The sequence below is a fragment of the Capra hircus genome, chromosome 1 (genome assembly GCF_001704415.2).
Source record: "Capra hircus breed San Clemente chromosome 1, ASM170441v1, whole genome shotgun sequence".
NCBI lineage: Eukaryota > Metazoa > Chordata > Mammalia > Artiodactyla > Bovidae > Capra > Capra hircus.
In genome coordinates this window covers 137,443,134-137,463,628 of record NC_030808.1, presented here as the reverse complement: position 1 = coordinate 137,463,628, position 20,495 = coordinate 137,443,134, and the positions used below count along the sequence as shown (strand labels likewise).

Sequence of the window (20,495 nt, the reverse complement as noted above, 5' to 3'; positions counted from 1 at the left end):
ATTTTGCTGGGCATTTCATTCCCTTAGAGATGATAATAATTGCTTCCACAGCTGCATCCCCTATTCCTTCCTATCCCACATTTCACCTGAGACCAGGTCTTTTTAAAACATTGCTAACAGTAGCCATGTATGGAAGTGAAAGTTAGACCATAAAGAAAGCTGAACACCGAAGAATTGATTCTTTTGAACAATGGTGTTGGAGAAGACTCTTGAGAGTCCCTTGGACTGCAAGGAGATTCAACCAGTCCATCCTAAAGGAAAATCAGTACTGAATATTCATTAGAAGGACTGATGCTGAAGCTGGGGCTCCAATACTTTGGCCACCTGATGTGAGGAGCTGACTCATTTGAAAAGACCCTGATGCTGGGAAAGATTGAAGGCAGGAGAAGGGGATGACAGAGGATGAGATGGTTGGATAGCATCACTGACTTGACAGACATGAATTTGAGCAAGTTCTGGGAGTTGGTGATGGACAGGGAAGCCTGGCATGCTGCAGTCCATGGGATCAGAAAGAGTTGGACACGACTGAGCAACTAAACTGAACTGAACCAGGTACCTAGAACAAAGAAAACAATAACAACCGCAACCTCCCCCAAACTTAAAAACCAGTCCTTGTCCAATTTGTTTCAATTTTAAATAAACCAACAAAACTCAACTGCAGAATTCAACATGCTGTATTGCCACACAAAATACCAAAGGCCACACCAATGGGCACTGTAAGTATAAAATAGCAATAACGAGCTCAGGCCCTGGAGCTTGACTGGGAAATATTAGCTATTCCACTTATAAACTGGATGATCCTGGGCAAATCCTTAATCTTTCTGTTTCCTCATAGGATTATTGTACAGATGAAATTAGTTGTTTTACATAGAGCACTTAGAATAGTGCCTAATACTTAATAAGCACCCAGTAAAGTTTAGCTAATATTAAGTTTATTCCCCTACAATAAGTGTGTGATGTGGCCCCAGTATAGCAGTCCCGGCTGCCCATCCCCAGGAGATACTATATCCACAATGAGCACACCAATTAATGGTAAATGTCAAAATATCCACAGTATTAAAACATCATGATACGGAAGCAACCTAAATGTCCATTGACAGATGAGTGGCTAAAGAAGATATGGTACATATACACAGTGGAACACTACTCAGCCATAAGAAGAAAGGAGTATCGCCATTTGTAGCAACATGGATGGACCTAGAGATTATCATCCTAAGTGAAAAAATTCAGATCCAAATGACAAATATCATATGATAGTGCTTATATGTGGAATCTAAAAAAATTATATAAATGAACTTATTTATAGAACAGAAACAGACTCACAGACTTAGAGAAAGAATTTATGGTTAGCAGAGGGGAAAGGATGGAGGGGAGGGATAGATTGGGATTTGGGGATTAACATATACACACTGCTATATATAAAACAGATAATCAACAAGGACCTACTGCATAGCACAAGGACCTCTGCTCAATATTTTGTAATAACATAAATGGGAAACTAATTTGAAAAAGAATAGATACCTATATATGTATAACTGAATCACTTTGCTCTACACCTGAAACTAACACAACATTGTTAATCAACTATAATATAAATTTTTTAATTTAAATATATAAATTTTTAAAATCATGATATGAGCAGAAATGTGATCATATTCACTTCTAGAATTTTCTGTCTCACCAATAGAAACCACCTGAAGACAGGAAATGCCAAAGCATTTTGGAACCTCTCCTCCTGTCATGCTTCTCTCCATTTCACTGGACATGCCTACCTCGAACCACTGCCCGTGGGACTGCATCTTGAGAATGACACAGGGGTCTGGTTTGGAAAGGGCATCTCTGTCGGAAATGCCTTTGCATGCCACACGTAGTTCAACTTTGGTCAGGCAGGGGCTGTTAAAGATTCCCAGTGTATTGGCAGCTGACTCATAAATGTTGCTCATCTTCTTCATTCTGTTTTAGGCAAGAAAAAGAGGAAAAAAGACATGCCAGTCACTACAGTATTTGTCAAAAGAGAAAGTCTCTCAATCACCCTTCAGGAAAATGTTAAACATACACTTTTGAGTACTGAATATATTACTTATCTAGCAGGGCCAGAGTTCCAGTGAAACAAACAAACAAAACCAAAGAAATAGGTGCTAATGCACTTGGCTAAGAACACTATTTTCTTATTTGCATACATTTGCATGGTAAAAATTTTAGTCTACGAAATTATATTAATGAATTAGTGCAGCAGACTGAAAACCTTAATCAGCTCTCTAGTAACAACATGACTTGTGTGAAATTTTACATAGTTGTTAGTTCATCAGTTTAACCACATTCCAAGATGCTGAGATTTCCCCCAAATCCAGCTTCTGTGTGATGGCACAGAGAAGGACAATTTTCCCTTCTCCAAATTCTGGCCTCCTTTCCAAGATGTTTTCAACAAACCAAGTCCAAGAGAGACTCAGCATCTGATCTCCTGACTCAAATGCATAAGTCCATTTTCATACACCCATTTCCCTTCCTTGCTCCTGCTGCCATGTTGGAAATGCAACTGTGACCATTTAGGGAGAGCATAAAGCCTACCCCATGGAAACAGCTGCCACAAGTAATAACTGCAGTCCCCCTTCCTGTCTTCATATGGTCACCTTTCACTGACACTTCGCATGACTGTAGCTCAGGACTACAGGCAGCTCTGAGCCCAACAATACTCTCCTCTTCTGAGAAGGGCTGGGCCCGTACAGACGTTGACAGATCCTCTCCAGGGTGAAATCAATATCCTTCCTATGAAATTCTGCTTCCCTGTAGATTCCCTATGAGAAACAACACTGGAGTCCCACAGTGGAATTTCTTCATCTATAAATAAGGATAATCCATCCCTCTTCCTTCCCTTTTTCCACAAATATTCAGTGAGTTCCCTTGGTATCTGGTACTACAGTAGGCTTGAGTACACTGTAACTTCTTACACATACATGTACTCACACACCCGCACACACACACACCTGTAGACACACACACATACACCAGCTGGTCTCTCCAAACTTGGCAGCTAGCTCCATGCCAAAGCCAACTTTTCCAATGTGACAATGCCTCTCCTTCACAGCAGATATCACTGGAATTTTCTCTCCCAATCCTGCATCATAAGCCTCTCTACTCTCCCTCCCTTGTACATTCCAAGTCTCTGTGCTGTGCTCAGTTGCTCAGTCGTGTCCAACTCCTTGTGAGCCCATGAACTGTACCTGCCAGGCTCCTCTGCCCATGGGGATTCTCCAGGCAAGAATACTGGAGTGGATAGCCATGCCTTCCTCCAGGGGATCTTTCCAATCCAGGGATCAAACCCAGGTCTCCTGCACTGCAGGCAGATTCTCTACCATCTAAGCCATAAGGGAAGCTAAATAATGCTGGAGTAGGTAGCCTATCTCTTCTCCAGGGGATGTTCCTGACCCAGGAATCAAACTGGGGTCTCCTGCATTGTAGGCAGATTCTTTACCAGCTGAGCTACCAGGGAAGTCCTCCAAGTCTCGAGTCCCCTATTTAATTTAATTATTGTGAACAGATGGTTTTTCCCATATACGCTGAAGGGAAGTTGAACTGAATCCCAAAAAGTTATGTCCTAGAACAGAAATGGGCAAACTATGGCCTGTGTGCCCAATCTGTCTTGCCACCTGCTTTGATACATAAAGTTTTGTTGGAACACAGGCCTTGTCATGCATTTACATAGTATATGTGGATACCTTTAAGATGGCAGCTCAGAGTACTTTCAACAGAGGCTGCATGGCCTGCAAAGCCTGAAATACCTATTCCCTGGCCCTCTCAATTGGAAATGTTTCCCAATTTCTGCTCTAAAATATCAGGTAAGGGGAGTTTGCAGTTGGGAAGAGTTGGGATTCTGTTTCAATAAGTGCTATGGGATTAGTTTGAGGGTGAGAGTTGCTCTATCCTCTATCATAATGAAAATTAATAGGGAATTTGGGATGTTTGCTTTTTACATATGAGGAAATCCGAGTTCAGAAGGGACTGGGTACCTTGACTGTGTCACACAGTTATTCTAACAGCAAAGCTAAGACTGGAATGCCAGTTTTCTATCTCTCAGCCCACACTATTATTTATCATATGTAAAGTAGTTGACTAAAGAATTGTTTGAATCTGCCAAGCAACAGTGAATATGACAATACCCTTGACTTATTTCAACTTCCATACAGAATCGTTCTATTTTTAAATAAATTTTATTCACATATAGAAAATGCACAAATCATAAATGCACAGCTTAGTAAATGATGGTTCCTCTATTTTTACAGACTGTGAGCAGGCCAATTATTAGAGCAACATAGAAGGCAGAGCACCTATGAACTTTGATTTATAAAAAGACACACAGAGGAAAAATAGACAAGTATGAGGATGGGTTTGTATCAGACAATATTGGAAAAAAAATTTGACTATCAACCTTTTGCTAAGAACAGCTTATCCTTCATGAATTCTGCTTTCCCAAAGCATTAACTGGCTCCTTGGATCCACACAGCTCTGCTGAGTTCTGAGTGGCCTCTTCTATCTCTGGGAGGCATTGCTACCTCTTTCTAAATGGCCCTATTCTTATAGACTCATAGCCATGTCCACCCCCTCCATCCCTACCCCCACCACTGCTTTTTCTTAAACACTATTTTTTTTAGAGCTGTTTTAGGTTCATAGCAAAATTGAGAGGGACGTTCAGGGATATCCCATATGCCACGTTTTCATCTCCATTATGTTGGCGTTGGTGATGGACAGGGAAGCTGGTGTGCTGTGGTCCACAGGGTCACAGAGTTGGATACAACTGAGCGACTGAACTGAACTGATGTTTGTTACAATCAGTGAACCTCCACTGACACATCATAGTCACCCAAAGTCCACAGTTCACAACAGGGTTAATTTGGGGGTTGCATGTTCCATGAGTTTGGACAAATGTATAATAATGTGTACACCCATTATAGTACCATACAGAGTAGTTTCACCACCCTAACAATCCTCTGTGCTCTACTTATTCATACCTCCTAACCCCTGGCAACCACTGATTCTTTTTACTGTCTTCACAGTTTTGCCTTTTCCAAAATGTCACAAAGATGGGAACCTTTTCAGTCTGGTTCCTTTCATCTAGGACTCCTTTCTATATAAAACAAGTGTGGTTATAGAATGGGACACCTACTCTAAGGCTGGGTCTTAATTGTGGGATGTGATGGAAAAAAGACTGTCAAGACACAGTTCCTTGCAGGGTCAAGTCCTGGCTCCTTCACTCACTATGTAAACTTGAACAGGATTCTTAACCTCTCTTGTAGTGATACCTACCTTGAAGCTGACATGAAAGGGCAGATTAAATAATACATGTAAAGTGATTAGCACAATGCCAAGTATACAGTGAAAGTGAAAGTCGCTCAGTTGTGTCCAACTCTTTGCGACCCCATGGAATGTAGTCCATGGACTTCTCTAGGCCAGAATACTGGAGTGGGTAGTCTTTCCCTTCTCCAGGGGATCTTCCCAACCCCATGGGTCAAACCCAAGTCTCCCCCATTGCAGACAGATTCTTTGCCAGCTAAGCTACAAGGGAAGCCCAAGAATACTGGGGTAGATAGCCTATCCCTTCTCCAGCAGATCTTCCCAACCCAGGAATCAAACAGGGGTCTCCTTCATCATGGGCAGATTCTTTACCAACTGAGCTATCAGGGAAGCCCAAGTATACAGTAGATGCTCCAAAAGTAGAGCTATTATTATTGTAATTTAACTGCTCTCAAGATTAAATCACTCATTCTCCCACTACCAACTGGAACTTTCTCAGATTTTCTGCTATTACTCTAGGCTCAAGCTTCTACTTGACCCCTTAAATTCATTCTGTCTTTTCAGCCCACAATCTGGGCATAACACTTTCCACCTATGAGCACAGAGCTGCCTCTCAAATCAGTAGTTTGTCTGAGGATTCATATACATTGACTAGCTGATAACTCTCACATGTTTTGAAGGCAGATAGTAAAACACGTGACAATCTGATCATATAGGCCAAAAGCTGCCTAAAATAATGTAAAACTATTAGGAAAGCTTCTTTTATGCCATAATCATGAATGACATCTAAGTTGTAAGTGTATGTAGTATTCTGAGCCATTAATTGGTAGTAAATTTAAATTGTTGATAAGTGAATAAAAAAATGAATAGGAGGCACATGTTTAGAGACTTTCTCTTAACCAATTGGGTATATGATCCAAAACCTTTTTAATGAATCATTCTTTTAGACAGTGGCGAAGATCTGGAGGATTTAGAACTTGGAAAATGGACGATGAAATAATCATTCAAGAAAAATCAATCTAGTGCCAATACAATGGTTGAACTAGAGGAGAAAAGAAACCTTATAACTGTCTAAGGCTGTATAAGGTCTTTATTTATTTTCTCCTTTTCTCATTGATTTCCCCCTTCTTCTTTTGTTCAGGGACCTAAGAGACTGATCTCCACTGAGTAACAGACCACTGTTGGCCAGCTTCCTGTTGCTATGGTCTGAATGTGCCCCACCCCCAAATTCCAAGGTTGCAATCCTAATCCCTGAAGGTGGTGAGATTAGAAGGTGGAGCCTCAAGAGGGTGGAACCCTCATGAATGACATTAGTGCTCTTATAAAAGAGACCCACAGAACTCCCCAGGCCCTTCTGCCACATGAAAACACAGTGGGAAGAGTCCTCATGCAACCATGATGGCACTCTGATTGTGGGATGTCTGCTGGTGCTGCTGCTGCCAAGTCGCTTCAGTTGTGTCCAACTCTGTGCAATCCCATGGAGTGAGCCAAACCCTGACATGACCCAGTCTTGTAGGGCAACTCCATTTCCAAGGCTCTCACAATGCTTTGGGAATACAGGTTCTTTCTTTGACTCCTTCAGGCTTACAGTTATGCTAGAGTTGGGGAACCATAACCCCTCAGATTTGGTTCCAGCCACCCATGAGCTGACAACAATGGGTCAAGTCTCCAGAAAAAGGGCAGCTGTGAGCCATTAGCAGCCAACACTCACATCTATTGGGCACTGGAGGATAGATGCACTACCTTGATAAAAGGAAACTGGGAAGAGCATCAGCAGGGTCTATTTTACCACAGTGGTTAGCCTACTTTAGGTGAGGGACTACTTCTATACTCTATTATATCCCTAATAGTGTTCACCTTAATAATAATTATACTCTGCTGATGAAACCACTATAGACCCTCACTTTCAGGGGATGGGATATAGGACATACCCATGCACAAGTGAAAGCCATACCTAGATCGACATATTGGAGATCATGAGTTCCTCTGGCTGCCCAGAGGTGGCAGGAGTCCTGCCCCTGACTTTGGAGGTAGTATACAGGCCAGTGAAGTCAGACTGTTTGGCCTTGGCCCAGCTGAAGCTCATGGTTGAAAGGTGATCACAAATACAGCTCTGTCAACCAGTGATCAGCTACCTCCAGCCCCAGATAAGTGGAGTAAACAAGTAATTTCACACTCTGTTAGAGGACAGGATTAATATGGCCAGATTATCAATACGTTTTCCATGGCCTATGTAAATCTGTTTGTTGCCTTCCTTACAATACTCTGGTTTTACAGAGACTAATGTCTGCTGAGAATTATTTTGATGAAAGCTGACTTTTCCCTAATTTTAGAAGCAAATTATAATTGTCCTTTCACTTAGAAAACGTAAGTTATTTTTTTAAAAAAACCACTTCTTCAGCATATATACACTCTTTTAACAGGACAAACTGATCCTGAAACTTAATTAGTTTCTGAATGAGTTGCAAATAGCACCAAGACAATAGAGAGCCCAAGAGAGAAGAGAATCAGCTCCAGTTCACAGGGGAACAAGCTGAGCAGAGCTTGAACTAAAGCTCTGTTAAGATTACATGCATAATCTCTGTTCTGCTTGCCCTGGCACTATCTAGCCTTTTTAAACGTTGCAGCAGAATGCTACTATGCTGGATGTCTCTATCACACAACATTTTCATCTCAGTGCAAGAAATACGATGGGGAATCTACTATGTGCCCGCTGCTGCAGTGGATCCAGAGGCCCCAAGCATCATTCACTCAGCTGAGGAGGAAGCAGGTATTATTCCTTCAACTTGTGAATTTATTTCCTATTCAACCTATTTGTAGATTAACAATAACTCTACTCATAGGCGGCAAGCGTGATGATGGATACTAATAAGACAGCCCATCTACTACATATTCATATCCTAGAACAGCTTCTCAGGCTATGCATGATCATGGGTCATGTGGAAAGCTTGTTAAGACATAGTTCCTGTTTCAAGAGTCTGGAGTGTGGGCCCTGAGACTGTTCTCAGATGTCACTGATCCCACTGCCTATGGACCATACTTGAGTGGCAAGATTGCTGAGTACAAACCAACCATTTATAAAACAAGGCAAACTGCCACTGAGGTTGTTCATCTGAAGACCAGACACTTATGTATGAGATGCCAATAGTCCCCAACCTTTTTGGTACCAGGGACTGGTTTCATGACAGACAATTTTTCCTGGTGGGGATGGTTTCAGGATAATTCAAGTACTCTAGAATTTATGTTCCTATGAGAATCTAATGGCATCAATGATCCGACAGGAGGCAGAACTCAGGCAGTAATGTGAGTGATGGGGAGCAGCTGTAAATATAGATGAAGCTTCACTCTCTAAAGTGCTGCTCACCTCTTGCTTTATGGCCTGATTCCTAACAGACCACAGACTGTTACTGGGTACTGGTCCATGGCCTGGGAATTAGGTAACTCTGCTATAGAGTACGAGAGTATGGATCCAGCATTAGAATATTTGATGCTAACACAAGCTCTGCTACTCGCTGTGTATGACTTTGGCCAAGTTAATTGACTCCTCTGTACCTCAGTTTTAACATCTGTGGAATGAAAATAATGATAGCTTCTGCCTTGTAGAGCTATACTAAATTAAATGAATTAATCCTCATAAGGTCTTCAGAACCAGACATAGAATAACAGACTGGTTCCAAATTGGGAAAGCAGTACGTCAAGGCTGCATACTGTCACCCTGCTTATTTAACTTATATGCCGAGTGCATCATGTGAAATGCTGGGGTGGATGCAATGCAAGCTGGAATCAAGACTTGGAGAAATATCAATAACCTCAAATATGCAGATGACACCACCTTTATGGCAGAAAGTAAAGAGGAACTAAGGAGCCTCTTGATGAAAGTGAAAGAGGAGAGTGAAAAAGCTGGCTTAAAACTCAATATTCAAAAAACTAAGATCATGGCATCTGATCCCATCACTTCATGGCAAATAGATGGGTAAGCAGTGGAAACAGTGACAGACTTTATTTTCTTGGGCTCCAAAATCACTGCAGATGGTAGTGGCAGACATGAAATTAAAAGATGCTTGCTGCTTGGAAGAAAAGCTATGACTAATCTAAACAGCATATTAAAAAGCAAAGACATCATTTGGCCAACAAAGGTCCGTGTGTCAAAGCTATGACTTTTTCAGTAGTCAGGTATGAATGTGAGAGTTGGACCATAAAGAAGGCTGTGTTTCAAAGAACTGATGCTTTTGAACTGTGGTGTTGGAGAAGACTCTTGAGAGTACCTTGGATGGCAAGGAGATCAAACCAGTCAATCCTAAAGGAAATAAATCCTAAATATTAATTGGAGGGACTGAGGCTGAGGCTGAGGCTCCAAGACTCTGGCCACCTGATGTGAACAGCTGACTCATTGGAAAAGATTCTGATCCTGGGTAAGACTGAAGGCAGGAAGAGGAAGGGATAACAGAGGATGAGATGGTAGATGGCCATCACCAACTCAATGGACATGAGTTTGAGTAAGCTCCAGGAGATGGTGAAGGATAGGGAAACCTGGTGTGCTGCAATCCATGGGGTTGCAAAGACTTGGATATGACTGAGTGACTGAACAACAACTACTACATTGTTGGTGGGAATGTAAATTGGTATAGCCACTATGCAGAACAGTACGAAGGTTCTCCATAAAACTAAAAATAGATCTGCCATACAATCCAGCAATCCCACTCCTGGCATGTTTCTGGACAAAACAATAATTCAAAAAATACATACATCCTCATGTTCATAGCAGCACCATTAACAATAGCCAAGATGTGGAAATCCAGCAGCAGATGAATGGATGAAGATGTGATACACACACACACACAGACACACACACACACACACACACACACACAAATAATGGAATACTACTCAACTATAAAAAAGAATGAGTAAATGCCATTTTCAGCAACATGGATGGACCTAGAGATTATCATCCAAAATTAAGTCAGACAGAGAAAGAAAACTACATGTATCAATTGTATGTAAACTCTAAAATACAACACAAATTAACTTATATACAAAACAGAAACAGACTCGGAGATAGAGAACAGACTTGTAGTTGCCAAGGGGGCTCTGGGGGAGGGATGGGTTGGGACTTTGGGATTCAGTTCAGTTCACTTCAGTTCAGTCGCTCAGTGGTGTCCTACTCTCTGCAACACCATGAATTGCAGCACGCCAGGCCTCCCTGTCCATCACCAACTCCTGGAGTTCACTCAGACTCACGTCCATTGAGTCAGTGATGCCATCCAGCCATTTCATCCTCTGTCATCCCCTTCTCCTCCTGCCCCCAATCCCTCCGGGCATCAAAGTCTTTTCCAATGAATCAACTCTTCACATGAGGTGGCCAAATTACTGGAGCATCATTCCTTCCAAAGAAATCCCAGGGCTGATCTCCTTCAGAATGGACTGGTTGGATCTCCTTGCAGTCCAAGGGACACTCAAGAATCTTCTCCAACACCACAGTTCAAAAGCAATTCTGCGGCACTCAGCCTTCTGCAGATGGTGATTGTAGCCATGAAATTAAAAGACGCTTACTCCTTGGAAGAAAAGTTATGACCAACCTAGACAGCATATTCAAAAGCAGAGACATTATTTTGCCAACTAAGGTCTGTCTAGTCAAGGCTATGGTCTTTCCTGTGGTCATGTATGGATGTGAGTTTGGGATTAGCAGATGCAAAGTATTACATATAGAATGGATAAACAACAAGGTTCTACTGCATAGCACAAGGAACTCTAGTCAATATTCTGTGATAAACCATAATGGAGAAATTATGAAAAAGAATGTATATATGTATAACTGAATCACTCTACTATATAGTAGAAATTAAGACATTATAAATCAACTATACTTCAATTTAAAAAAAAATTTTTTTTAAAGAAGACTCTAAATAAAAGTGGTAACTGGGGAATCACACTGCACAACGCTGCCTCAAACGTTCCTAACTTATCTGGTTTTCCTAAGTGTCACACTGCTACGCTCCTCCCTCTTTCTGGCTATCCCCTCAACTTCTAGAACCATTCTCTCTCAGTCCTCAAAACTTTTAGATTCCTTATTATTTTTCCTTCATAGAGAGCTCTTTACTTTACAAATTAATCTGCCCTCTAGGTTCCTTTCCTCTCACAACTTTAATCATGCTCAGGCCCCCTTGGTTCCTGCTTTCACTATCCCACGAGAGCTGAAAAGAGAGAAAAACTGGAAACATTCATACTTTTGGTTTTCATGAAGCCTACAATGTTCTATAAATCTTTTTTAAAAATAGCTTGTTTTCCTAACCACTAATACTAACACTAATAACAAACTGCACAGTGTTTCACATAGTTCTTGAAAAAAATCTCTTGAGGTAAGTATTGTCAGCCTCACTTTGTAGATGTAAAAATAAGGCTCACGGTGGTGAAGTCATAGCTGCTAAGTGACAGAGTCAGGAATTAAGCCTGGATCTAATGGACTCCACAATCTGCGTTTCTGATCATTTCTTATAAAATGATTTATACTCTTAAATTAGCTTAACAATTATTTTCCTTCTAGATTATGCAAAGGCAAACTTCAAACTTGTTCCAATTTTAATAAATCTCTAAGGTGTACTGTGTACATTAATGACCTTTTGCTACAACAGCTTTGAAAAATTCATTTTTCTCCCCTTACTCTCAAGGCAGCCCAAGTAATTTTGGAACTCTTTAACAGTAGCATCATCAAGAGGTTGAGGGGTCTGGGAACTCAGTGACCTCATGATTTCATCAATGGGTTACAGATGGTGGGGCTATAACACCAGCAAACCTGGAAATAAAACCGCATGAACCTCAAAAGGCCATGGTGCTAACTAATAAGATTCGAAATTGACAACATGTGGCTTTGAATGTTTTTCTTGAAATATACTATGCCAAATCACACAAGTGCAGTAAATTATTATTTTAGAAATTTCCTGAGTTTTTAATTTGAGACAACCAAAAAACCAAAAGAAAAAAATCCAGCAGAATCCTATTTCCTGAAAAAGAGCTTTCTTTGTTAAATGTACATGAGGAATCAGATATATCAATGTTCTAGGAACTTCCGGGCTCACAGTTGTGTCTCTGACAATGAGTCATAAAGATGAGATTTTTCTAGAAAGCAATTATGTCCATTGCATCACATTCATATTAATTTTATAGCACTCAAATGTCACCCAGTTTTAGGAGAACTGGATAGACAAATTTAACTGGATGATTATAAAGGCTGACAGAAAGTTTTAAAAGGGAAACATGAACAAAATGCTAAAGGAAATTGTATGAATGACTGTCTCTTCCTTTTAACAGCCCTTCCTTTTCCTACCACACCAAAGGCAATTATAGCTCCTGAAAAAAAGAGAAAAAGCAAATTTAGATGATTTTTTTATTATTTTGGTACTGAAATAATTTCCTCCTGTTTCTCAGGCAACTAAATTTAGCCAATAGAAAAATCAAATCCCAGTCTTCTTCTGTTCAGTTATTTTCCTTTCTAATATAATCACAGGGTGGATTCTTCTACTAATGTCATGTTAACAGGAAGCTGGAGACTCACAAAATGGATTGTGTGTTTCTAGTCTCATATATGTCGCTAAGTTTAAAAGCAAAAAGGAGCAACATTATTTTTATGTTCACCAGGAGACACTATAGATAGTATATGAAGCCAGAATCAAATTTCCTTGAAAATGCATCATAATTGATCTACTGATGGGTCTTATTCTGCTCCTACACCTCGTTTAAGACTTGCTTCTGCTTTGAATGACATCCTAGCATTAATAGGCTTTTGCTTAGTTAGCACAGGGCAGTATCATGTGTTTTGGAAAAGAAGAAGGGGGTTAGTAGTTTACAAAGTATAAAAAGAACTACCTTGTAGGGTACAAAACACAACCTCTGGTACTGCACTGCCCCATAGAAATATGTGATGATGGATATTTTCTTTATCTACACTGTCCAATACAGCAGCCATGAGTACTTGAACTGGGGTTAGTGCAACTGAGGAAATGAATATTTCATTTTATTTCTTTTTTTTTAAATTTTTTAAATTTTAAAATCTTTAATTCTTACATGCGTTCCCAAACATGAACCCCCCTCCCACCTCCCTCCCCACAACATCCCTCTGGGTCATCCCCATGCACCAGCTCCAAGCATGCTGTATCCTGCATCAGACATAGGCTGGCGATTCAATTCTTACATGATAGTATACATGTTAGAATGTCATTCTCCCAAATCATCCCACCCTCTCCCTCCCTCTGAGTCCAAAAGTCCATTATACACATCTGTGTCTCTTTCCCTGTCTTGCATACAGGGTCATCATTTTAAAATTAAATAGCTACCTGTGGCTGGTGACTACCATAACTGACATGTCCTTGAGATATTGTATTAAACTACTGTTCATAGCTTTCTTTTTTTCCCTTTGTTTCTACTGAAGACTAAACCTGAATGCTGCTGCTCAAAAGAACCTTCCAACGTGAATGTGATGTCAAGGACCTCACCTCAAAGTAAGTCATGGCAACAGGATTCTTTTATAAAGAAATTGACTTCCCACTCTTTAGTGAGACTGGACACAGAGGTACTATAAGGATTTGATGGGTCCTGGTTTGGTCCATAGGTTTTTTCTCATTTTCCAGGGCCAGCTGATCAGTGGTGAATGCTTCCAATGCCGCACAGAGACAGACCGCAGGAGAAAGAGGGTGGTTAATTAACAATGGCTGCCATCCACACCATTTGGGGATGTAGCAGCTTATGGAAGATACTGGAGTGTGCTTCTCCTTAGAACTTCTTTTTTAAACTTTTTATGTTATATTGGAGTTGATGAACAATGTTGTGTTACTTTCAAGTATACAGCAAAGTCATTCACTTATACATATACATGTATCTTTTTTTTTTTTTTTTTTTAGTTCTTTTCCCATTTAGGCTCTTTCAGAATACTGAGCAGAGTTACCTGTGCTATACAGTAGGTCCCTGTTGGTTATCTATTTTAAACACAGAAGTATGTACCTGTTGATCCCAAACTCCCTAGTCATCCCCTTCTCCCAACCTTCCTCCGTTAACCACAAGTTCATTCTCTAAGTCTGTGAGTCTGTTTCTATTTTGTAATAGGTTCGTTTGTTTCATTTTTTTAAGATTCCACCTAAATGATATCATATGATATTTCTCTTTCTGTCTGACTTTATTCATATGACAATCTCTAGGTCCATCTGTATTTCTGTAAATGGCATTATTTCTTTTTAATGGTTGTGTAATATTACACTGTATTTATGTATCACATCTTCTTTATCCATTCTTCTGTTAATAGTCATTTAGGTTGCTTCCATGTTTTGGCTATTGTAAATAGTTCTGCTATGAACATAGGGGTACGTGTATCCTTTTGGACAATGTTTTTCTCTAAGTATATGCTCAGGAGTGGGATTTCAGGATCATATGGATTAGTTTCCAAAATTTATAAACAGCACACATGGCTTAATATCATCAAAACAAACAATCCAATTTAAAAAATGAACAGAAGACCTGAATAGAAATTTCTCCAAAAAAGACATATATGTGGTCAAGAGAAATATGAAAAGATACTCAACATAACTAGTTACTAGAGAAATGCAAATCAAAACTACAATGAGGTATCACCTCACATTGGTCAGAATGGCCATCATCAAAAAAATCCACAAACAATAAATGCTTGAGAGGGTGTGGAGAGAAGGGAATCCTCCTATACTGTTGGTAGGAATGTAAACTGATGCAGCCACTATGAAAAACACTATGGAGTTTCCTTAAGAAATTAGAACTTTTTTTTTTTAATGTGGCATTACCTTTATGATTAATATGTAATGACATTTCTATAGAAAGTTTCAAAATGGCAAAACATAAGCTTATGGCCTTGCTAGAGTAGCAATGGATGAAAACAAATGAGAGATGAGAACTGAGGTAGAAGTACTATGTAAAGTGGGTGTGATTTGGGAGTGGAGAGAGGACTGCTGGAAAGGCAAGCTGTTCTGGAGGTTAGCATCATTATCTGTTTCAGATATCTGTTGTAAGTACAAATCATGATGCTTCGAAAGCCAATAGCAGATGTGGAAGGTATAGTATCTGCACGTCAGTATTCACATGTGGACACATGCACACATTAATTCTCTGCCTCTTTCTCTCAATGAATTTCCAGAGTACAAAGTGGGGCTGTTTTTGTGTAACAATGTGAAAAATTTACATTTAGTGTATTTTCAATTTGTTTTCTTTATTCTGCCCTGTGGCAGCAATTTCCATCATTCTCTTTTCCAGGTGACTTCTCCATTCTTCAGCCTCAGTTTTCCTGCTGTTGATCCCTTCTAGAGTATTTTTCATTTCAGTTATTGCATAATTTATGCTATTTCTTTGTTCTTTAGTTCTTCTAGGTCTCTGTTAATCATTTCTTGTACTTCTTGATCTGTGCCTCTGTCCTTTTTCCAAGATCCTGGGTCATCATTACTATCATTACTCTGAATTCTTTTCAGGTAGAATGTATATCTCCTGAGTATCCATTTCTTTTAGTTGTTTTTCTTTGCCTTTATCTTGTTCCTTCATCTGGGATACATTCCTCTGCTCTATCATTTTGTCTAACTTTCTGCGACTTGCTGTTTCTCTTCCACAGGTTGCTAAGTTACAGTTCTTGCTTCTGGTCTCTGCCCTCTGGTGAAAGAGGCTGTCTAAGCTTTACAGGCTTCCCAGTGGGAAGGATTGGTGCTTGCCTATGGGAGTAGAGGTGTGTTTTGTCCACCCAATGGGCAGAACCATGTCAGAGTGTGTTTGTCAACCAGTTTTGTGCTGAGGAAGACTTTAAGGAGCCTGTCTTCTGACAGGTGAGGCTGTGTTCCTACTCTGTTGTCTTTCTGTCTGAAGTGTCCAAGCACTGGAGCCTTTAGGTTGTTGGGCAGAGGGTTGGGGGGGTGGGCAGGTCTTGGTGAGAAAATAGTGGCCTCCAGGAGGGAGGGCTCATGCTGAGGCCACCACCACTGTCCTTGTCCCCACAGTGAGCCACAGGTGTCCCCTGCCTCCACAGAGACCTTCCAATACCAGCAAGTAAGTCTTACAATGCTCAAAATTCTCCAGGCTAGGATTCAACAGTATGTGAATCATGAAATTCCAAATGTTCAAGCAATATGTTAAAAAGGCAGAGGAATCAGAGATTAAATTGCCAACATCCATTGGATCATTTAAAGAGCAAGAGAGCTCCATAAAAACATCTACTTCTGCTTTATTGCCTACACCAAAGACTTTGACTGTGTGATCACAACAAACTGGAAATTTCTTAAAGAGATAGGAATACCAGACCACTTACCTGCCTCCTGAGAAATCTGTATGTACGTCAAAAGGCAACAGTTAGAACTGGACTTGGAACAACAGACTGGTTCCAAATTGGGAAAGGAGTATGTCAAGGCTGTATATTGTCACCCTGCTTATTTAACTTACATGCAGAGTACATCATGAGAAATGCTGGCCCGGATCAAGCACAAGCTGGAACCAAGACTGTCAGGAGAAATAGCAGCAACCTCAGATATGCAGATGACATCACCCTTATGGCAGAAAGTGAAGAAGAACTAAAGAGTCTCTTGATGAAAGTGAAAGAGAAGGGTGAAAAAGTTGGCTTAAAACTCGACATTCAGAAAACTAAGATCATGGCATCCGGCCCCATACTTCATGGCAAATCGACAGGGAAACAGCGGCTGACTTTATTTTGGGGGTCTCCAAAACCACTGCAGATGGTGGCTGCAGCCATGAAATTAAAAAATGCTTGCTCCTTGGAAGAAATCTATGACAAAGCTAGACAGCGTATTAAAAAGCAGAGGCATTACTTTGCTGACAAAGGCCTGGCTAGTCAAAGCTATGGTTTTTCCAGTAGTCATGTATGGATGTGAGAGTTGGCCTATAAAGAAAGCTAGTACTAAAGAATTGATGCTTTTCAACTTTGGTGTTGAAGAAGATTCTTGAAAGTCCCTTGGAGGGTAAGGAGATCAAACCAGTCAATCCTAAAGGAACTCAGTCCTGAATATTCATTGGAAGGACTGACGCTGACACTGAAACTCCAATACTTTGGCCACCTCGAGCGAAGAACCGACTCCTTGGATAAGACCCTGATGCTGGGAAAGATTGAAGGCAGGAGGAGAAGGTAACGACAGAGGATGAGATGGTTGGATGGCATCACCAACATGATGGACATGAGTTTGAGCAAGCTCCCGGATCTGGTGATGGACAGAAAAGCCTGGCGTGCCGAAATCCATGGAGTTGCAAACAGTCAGACATGACTGAGTGACTGAACTGAACTGAAGTCTTACAAGGTCACCACTTTTTACCCTGTGTCCTGGTATACATGAGTTCCTGTGTGTACCCTACAAGAGCAGAGTTTCTGCTTCTCCCACCCCTGTGGAATTCTCAAAATTAAACCTCACTGGCCTTCAAAGCCTGATTCTCTGGGGTCTCCTTCTCCCAACCCCAGGCCCCCAGGCTGGGGAGCCTATGATGGGCCTCAAGACTTTCACACCAGTGAGATGACATCTGTGGCATAATTATTTTCCAGTTTGTGGGTCTCCCACTTGGAGTGTATGGAATTCATTTTGATCATGAGTGCATCCCTTTACTGTCTGGTTGCAGCTTCTTTGTGTTTGAATGTAGGCTACCTCTTTTGGGAGGTTCCAGGGTTTTTGTTTTTTTTGTTTTTTTTTTTTTTTGGTCATTGGTTGTTTCGCAGTTAGCTCTGATTTTGGTACTTCCATAAGAAAAAGTGAGCTTATATCTTTTTGCTCCACCATATTGTCTCCTCTCTCACAACAACCTTACAGGCAGTCACTATTCCCATTTTACAGAAGACCAAACTGAGGTTTGGAGAATAATGTTTGTTGATTTGCTTGGGTTTTAGTAGTTTTGTTTGCTTTTCAGAGGATCATAGATCTATGTAATATCAAAATCTTGTTTGTTTCCAATAGGCATCATGTGCACATGCTCAGTTGTGTCTGACTCTCTGCAACACCATGGACTGTAGCCCACAGGTTCCTATGTCCATGGGATTTCCCTGAAAATAATACTGGAGTGGGTTGCCATTTCTTCTTCTAGGAGATCTTCCTGACCCACGGATTGAACCCATATCTCCTGCACTGCCAAGCTGATTCTTTACCACTGAGCCACCCAGGGATCCCAACAGTGCTAGCCAAAACACAAAAGTGATCATTTAATTCTCCTCTTTACAATCATTCTGTGGGCTCCAGGTGCTTTAAGGATTAAGAACAAACTACCTAGTATCATGTTAACACAGAGCCCTTCTCCTGCCCCATCTCCTCAAGTACCTTTCCCTATCCACTGCAAACGGCTTGTATTTTCTACACATTTTCAACTCAAAGACATCTCATTGTCACTGCTGAATTATTCTTCTTGCCCTACCTCATGCTGGGTGCTCTTAGAGGTCTAGGCTGGGTCCTATTTGTATTTTTATCCTATTGCCAAGTACAATGCATGGTTCAAAATGAGGGCTCAATCAATGTTTGCTGACTGGATGAATGAGTCAATCAATCACATCATCTTGGTTACTATATAAAACAGTCCTCCAAATACATTCTGCATGATAGTTGACCCTCTGTTTCGGACAGTAACCAGAGTTTCCATTTTCTCTGCCTGTTCCCACATTCCACCTCCCCACCATAGTTTTCTGCCTTTGTCTTTGTAGCAGGAAGTACAGGTGGCTGGGTTATGTCTGAAAGACCCTTCATTCAAAGATAATCTTGCCAAGAGGTAAGAAAGCAATTACATTTTTTTTTGCCTACATTCTTGATACAAATTTTATATGTAAAAATCATTCAAAAACATGCTAGATGCATGCATTGGATAAAATCACAGAAGAAAATACACTACAACACTAATCTTAATTTATTTCAGAATAACAGGATTATAGATGATTTTAATTTTCAGTGTTTCACATTTTGATACTTCTAAATTGTGGATAATATACATGCATATACTACTTTTATAACAAAAATACAATAAGTATTACATTTTAAGCATTAAACAAACTCTATAGATGAGTTCTTATATCAATGTTCAAAATCTAGAATAAACATGTAGTAATTATACATACCATATCAGTGAATTAAAGTAGAGATAATTCAAAAGTTTTACAGTCTGCTTTTCAAAAAAAATAGTTTGCACATGAAATTGGGATTGTATTTAACACAAAAGCTTTGTAACTCATGCTTTAAATCTACTCGACTACGAAATCCTAAGGGAATTTTATAATTAAAGCCGCTGAAAGGAAAAAGCCTTTCAAGCTGGTGGCCCCTACTATTCTCCTCTGCCATTCAGCAACAAGAGGTGCCTATCTGTTATAGACAGAGGTACAAGAGGACAACAGAACCCTGGCAGTGACTGCTTACTGCCTGTGTCCCAAAGCCAACCTCGAGACTTGGAGCTGTGTCCAGCTGGGAATGCCTGAAGTGTGACCACTACAAGGAAAGAGGGCCTGTGTCCTTCCACAACTGTACCTGACCACGCCTGTTAAGGCAACATCCTTGAGGTACTACCTGCTGTCCACATTTTCTCTAGGCCTGATTAGAATAGGTGGAAGAATATCGAGTCTCTCAGGCCTAAACCAGGGAAAGCTGTCATGTGAGAATCATGTTTCTTGACACAGTCATCAAGATACAGAAAAACTAACGTAAAAAGCAGAAGCTGGCTGATCCAGCATCGAAGCCCAGCTTCTGTTATAAACAGTGAGTAAGGAGGCTCTGGACTGTGTCCAGAGGAGAAGGCTAGTCCCAGGACCAGCTGAGGGGAAGCAGAGCTCAGCACTTTCCAATGACTGCAATGAAACTCACTCAGATTTCTAATGCTTATCAAGCCAGAGGAGATGCCTCTGAATCATTATGATTTTTCAGTTCAACCTGATTCATATGTCATACATTCTGACACTCATCTTTCTTCAACAATCACCAGTCCCCAACCTGTCCACAAAGACAGACATGCTGTGTTTGGATGATACCACTGAGTTGAGGAGCTGAATTTACTCCCTGCACATTCATCTGTGCCAGAAAAGAAACCCATATATCACCTTATTACAAACACCAAGCCCACAGGGATCAGAGACTCCTAGGAAGGAGTGAAATTCAAATGACCTTTGATATTATCTGGATCTCTGAGTTTCTCAGACTACTGACTGAGAAGAGAGTAACAGATAAATTCTCTGACCTCATGGAGTTTTA

The 20,495-nt window shown here is 40.6% G+C and overlaps 1 protein-coding gene across 1 annotated transcript in view; it reads right to left on the bottom strand.

The window, feature by feature from the left end:
* Positions 1–20,495, bottom strand: part of CPNE4 (copine 4) — a 649,396-nt gene that overhangs the window by 502,930 nt on the left and 125,971 nt on the right. The window contains exon 2 of the mRNA XM_018051359.1: positions 1,773–1,953. Coding sequence (XP_017906848.1) covers positions 1,773–1,952 — 180 coding nt within the window. The 5' untranslated portion in view covers position 1,953. The remainder of the gene's footprint in view (positions 1–1,772; positions 1,954–20,495) is intronic.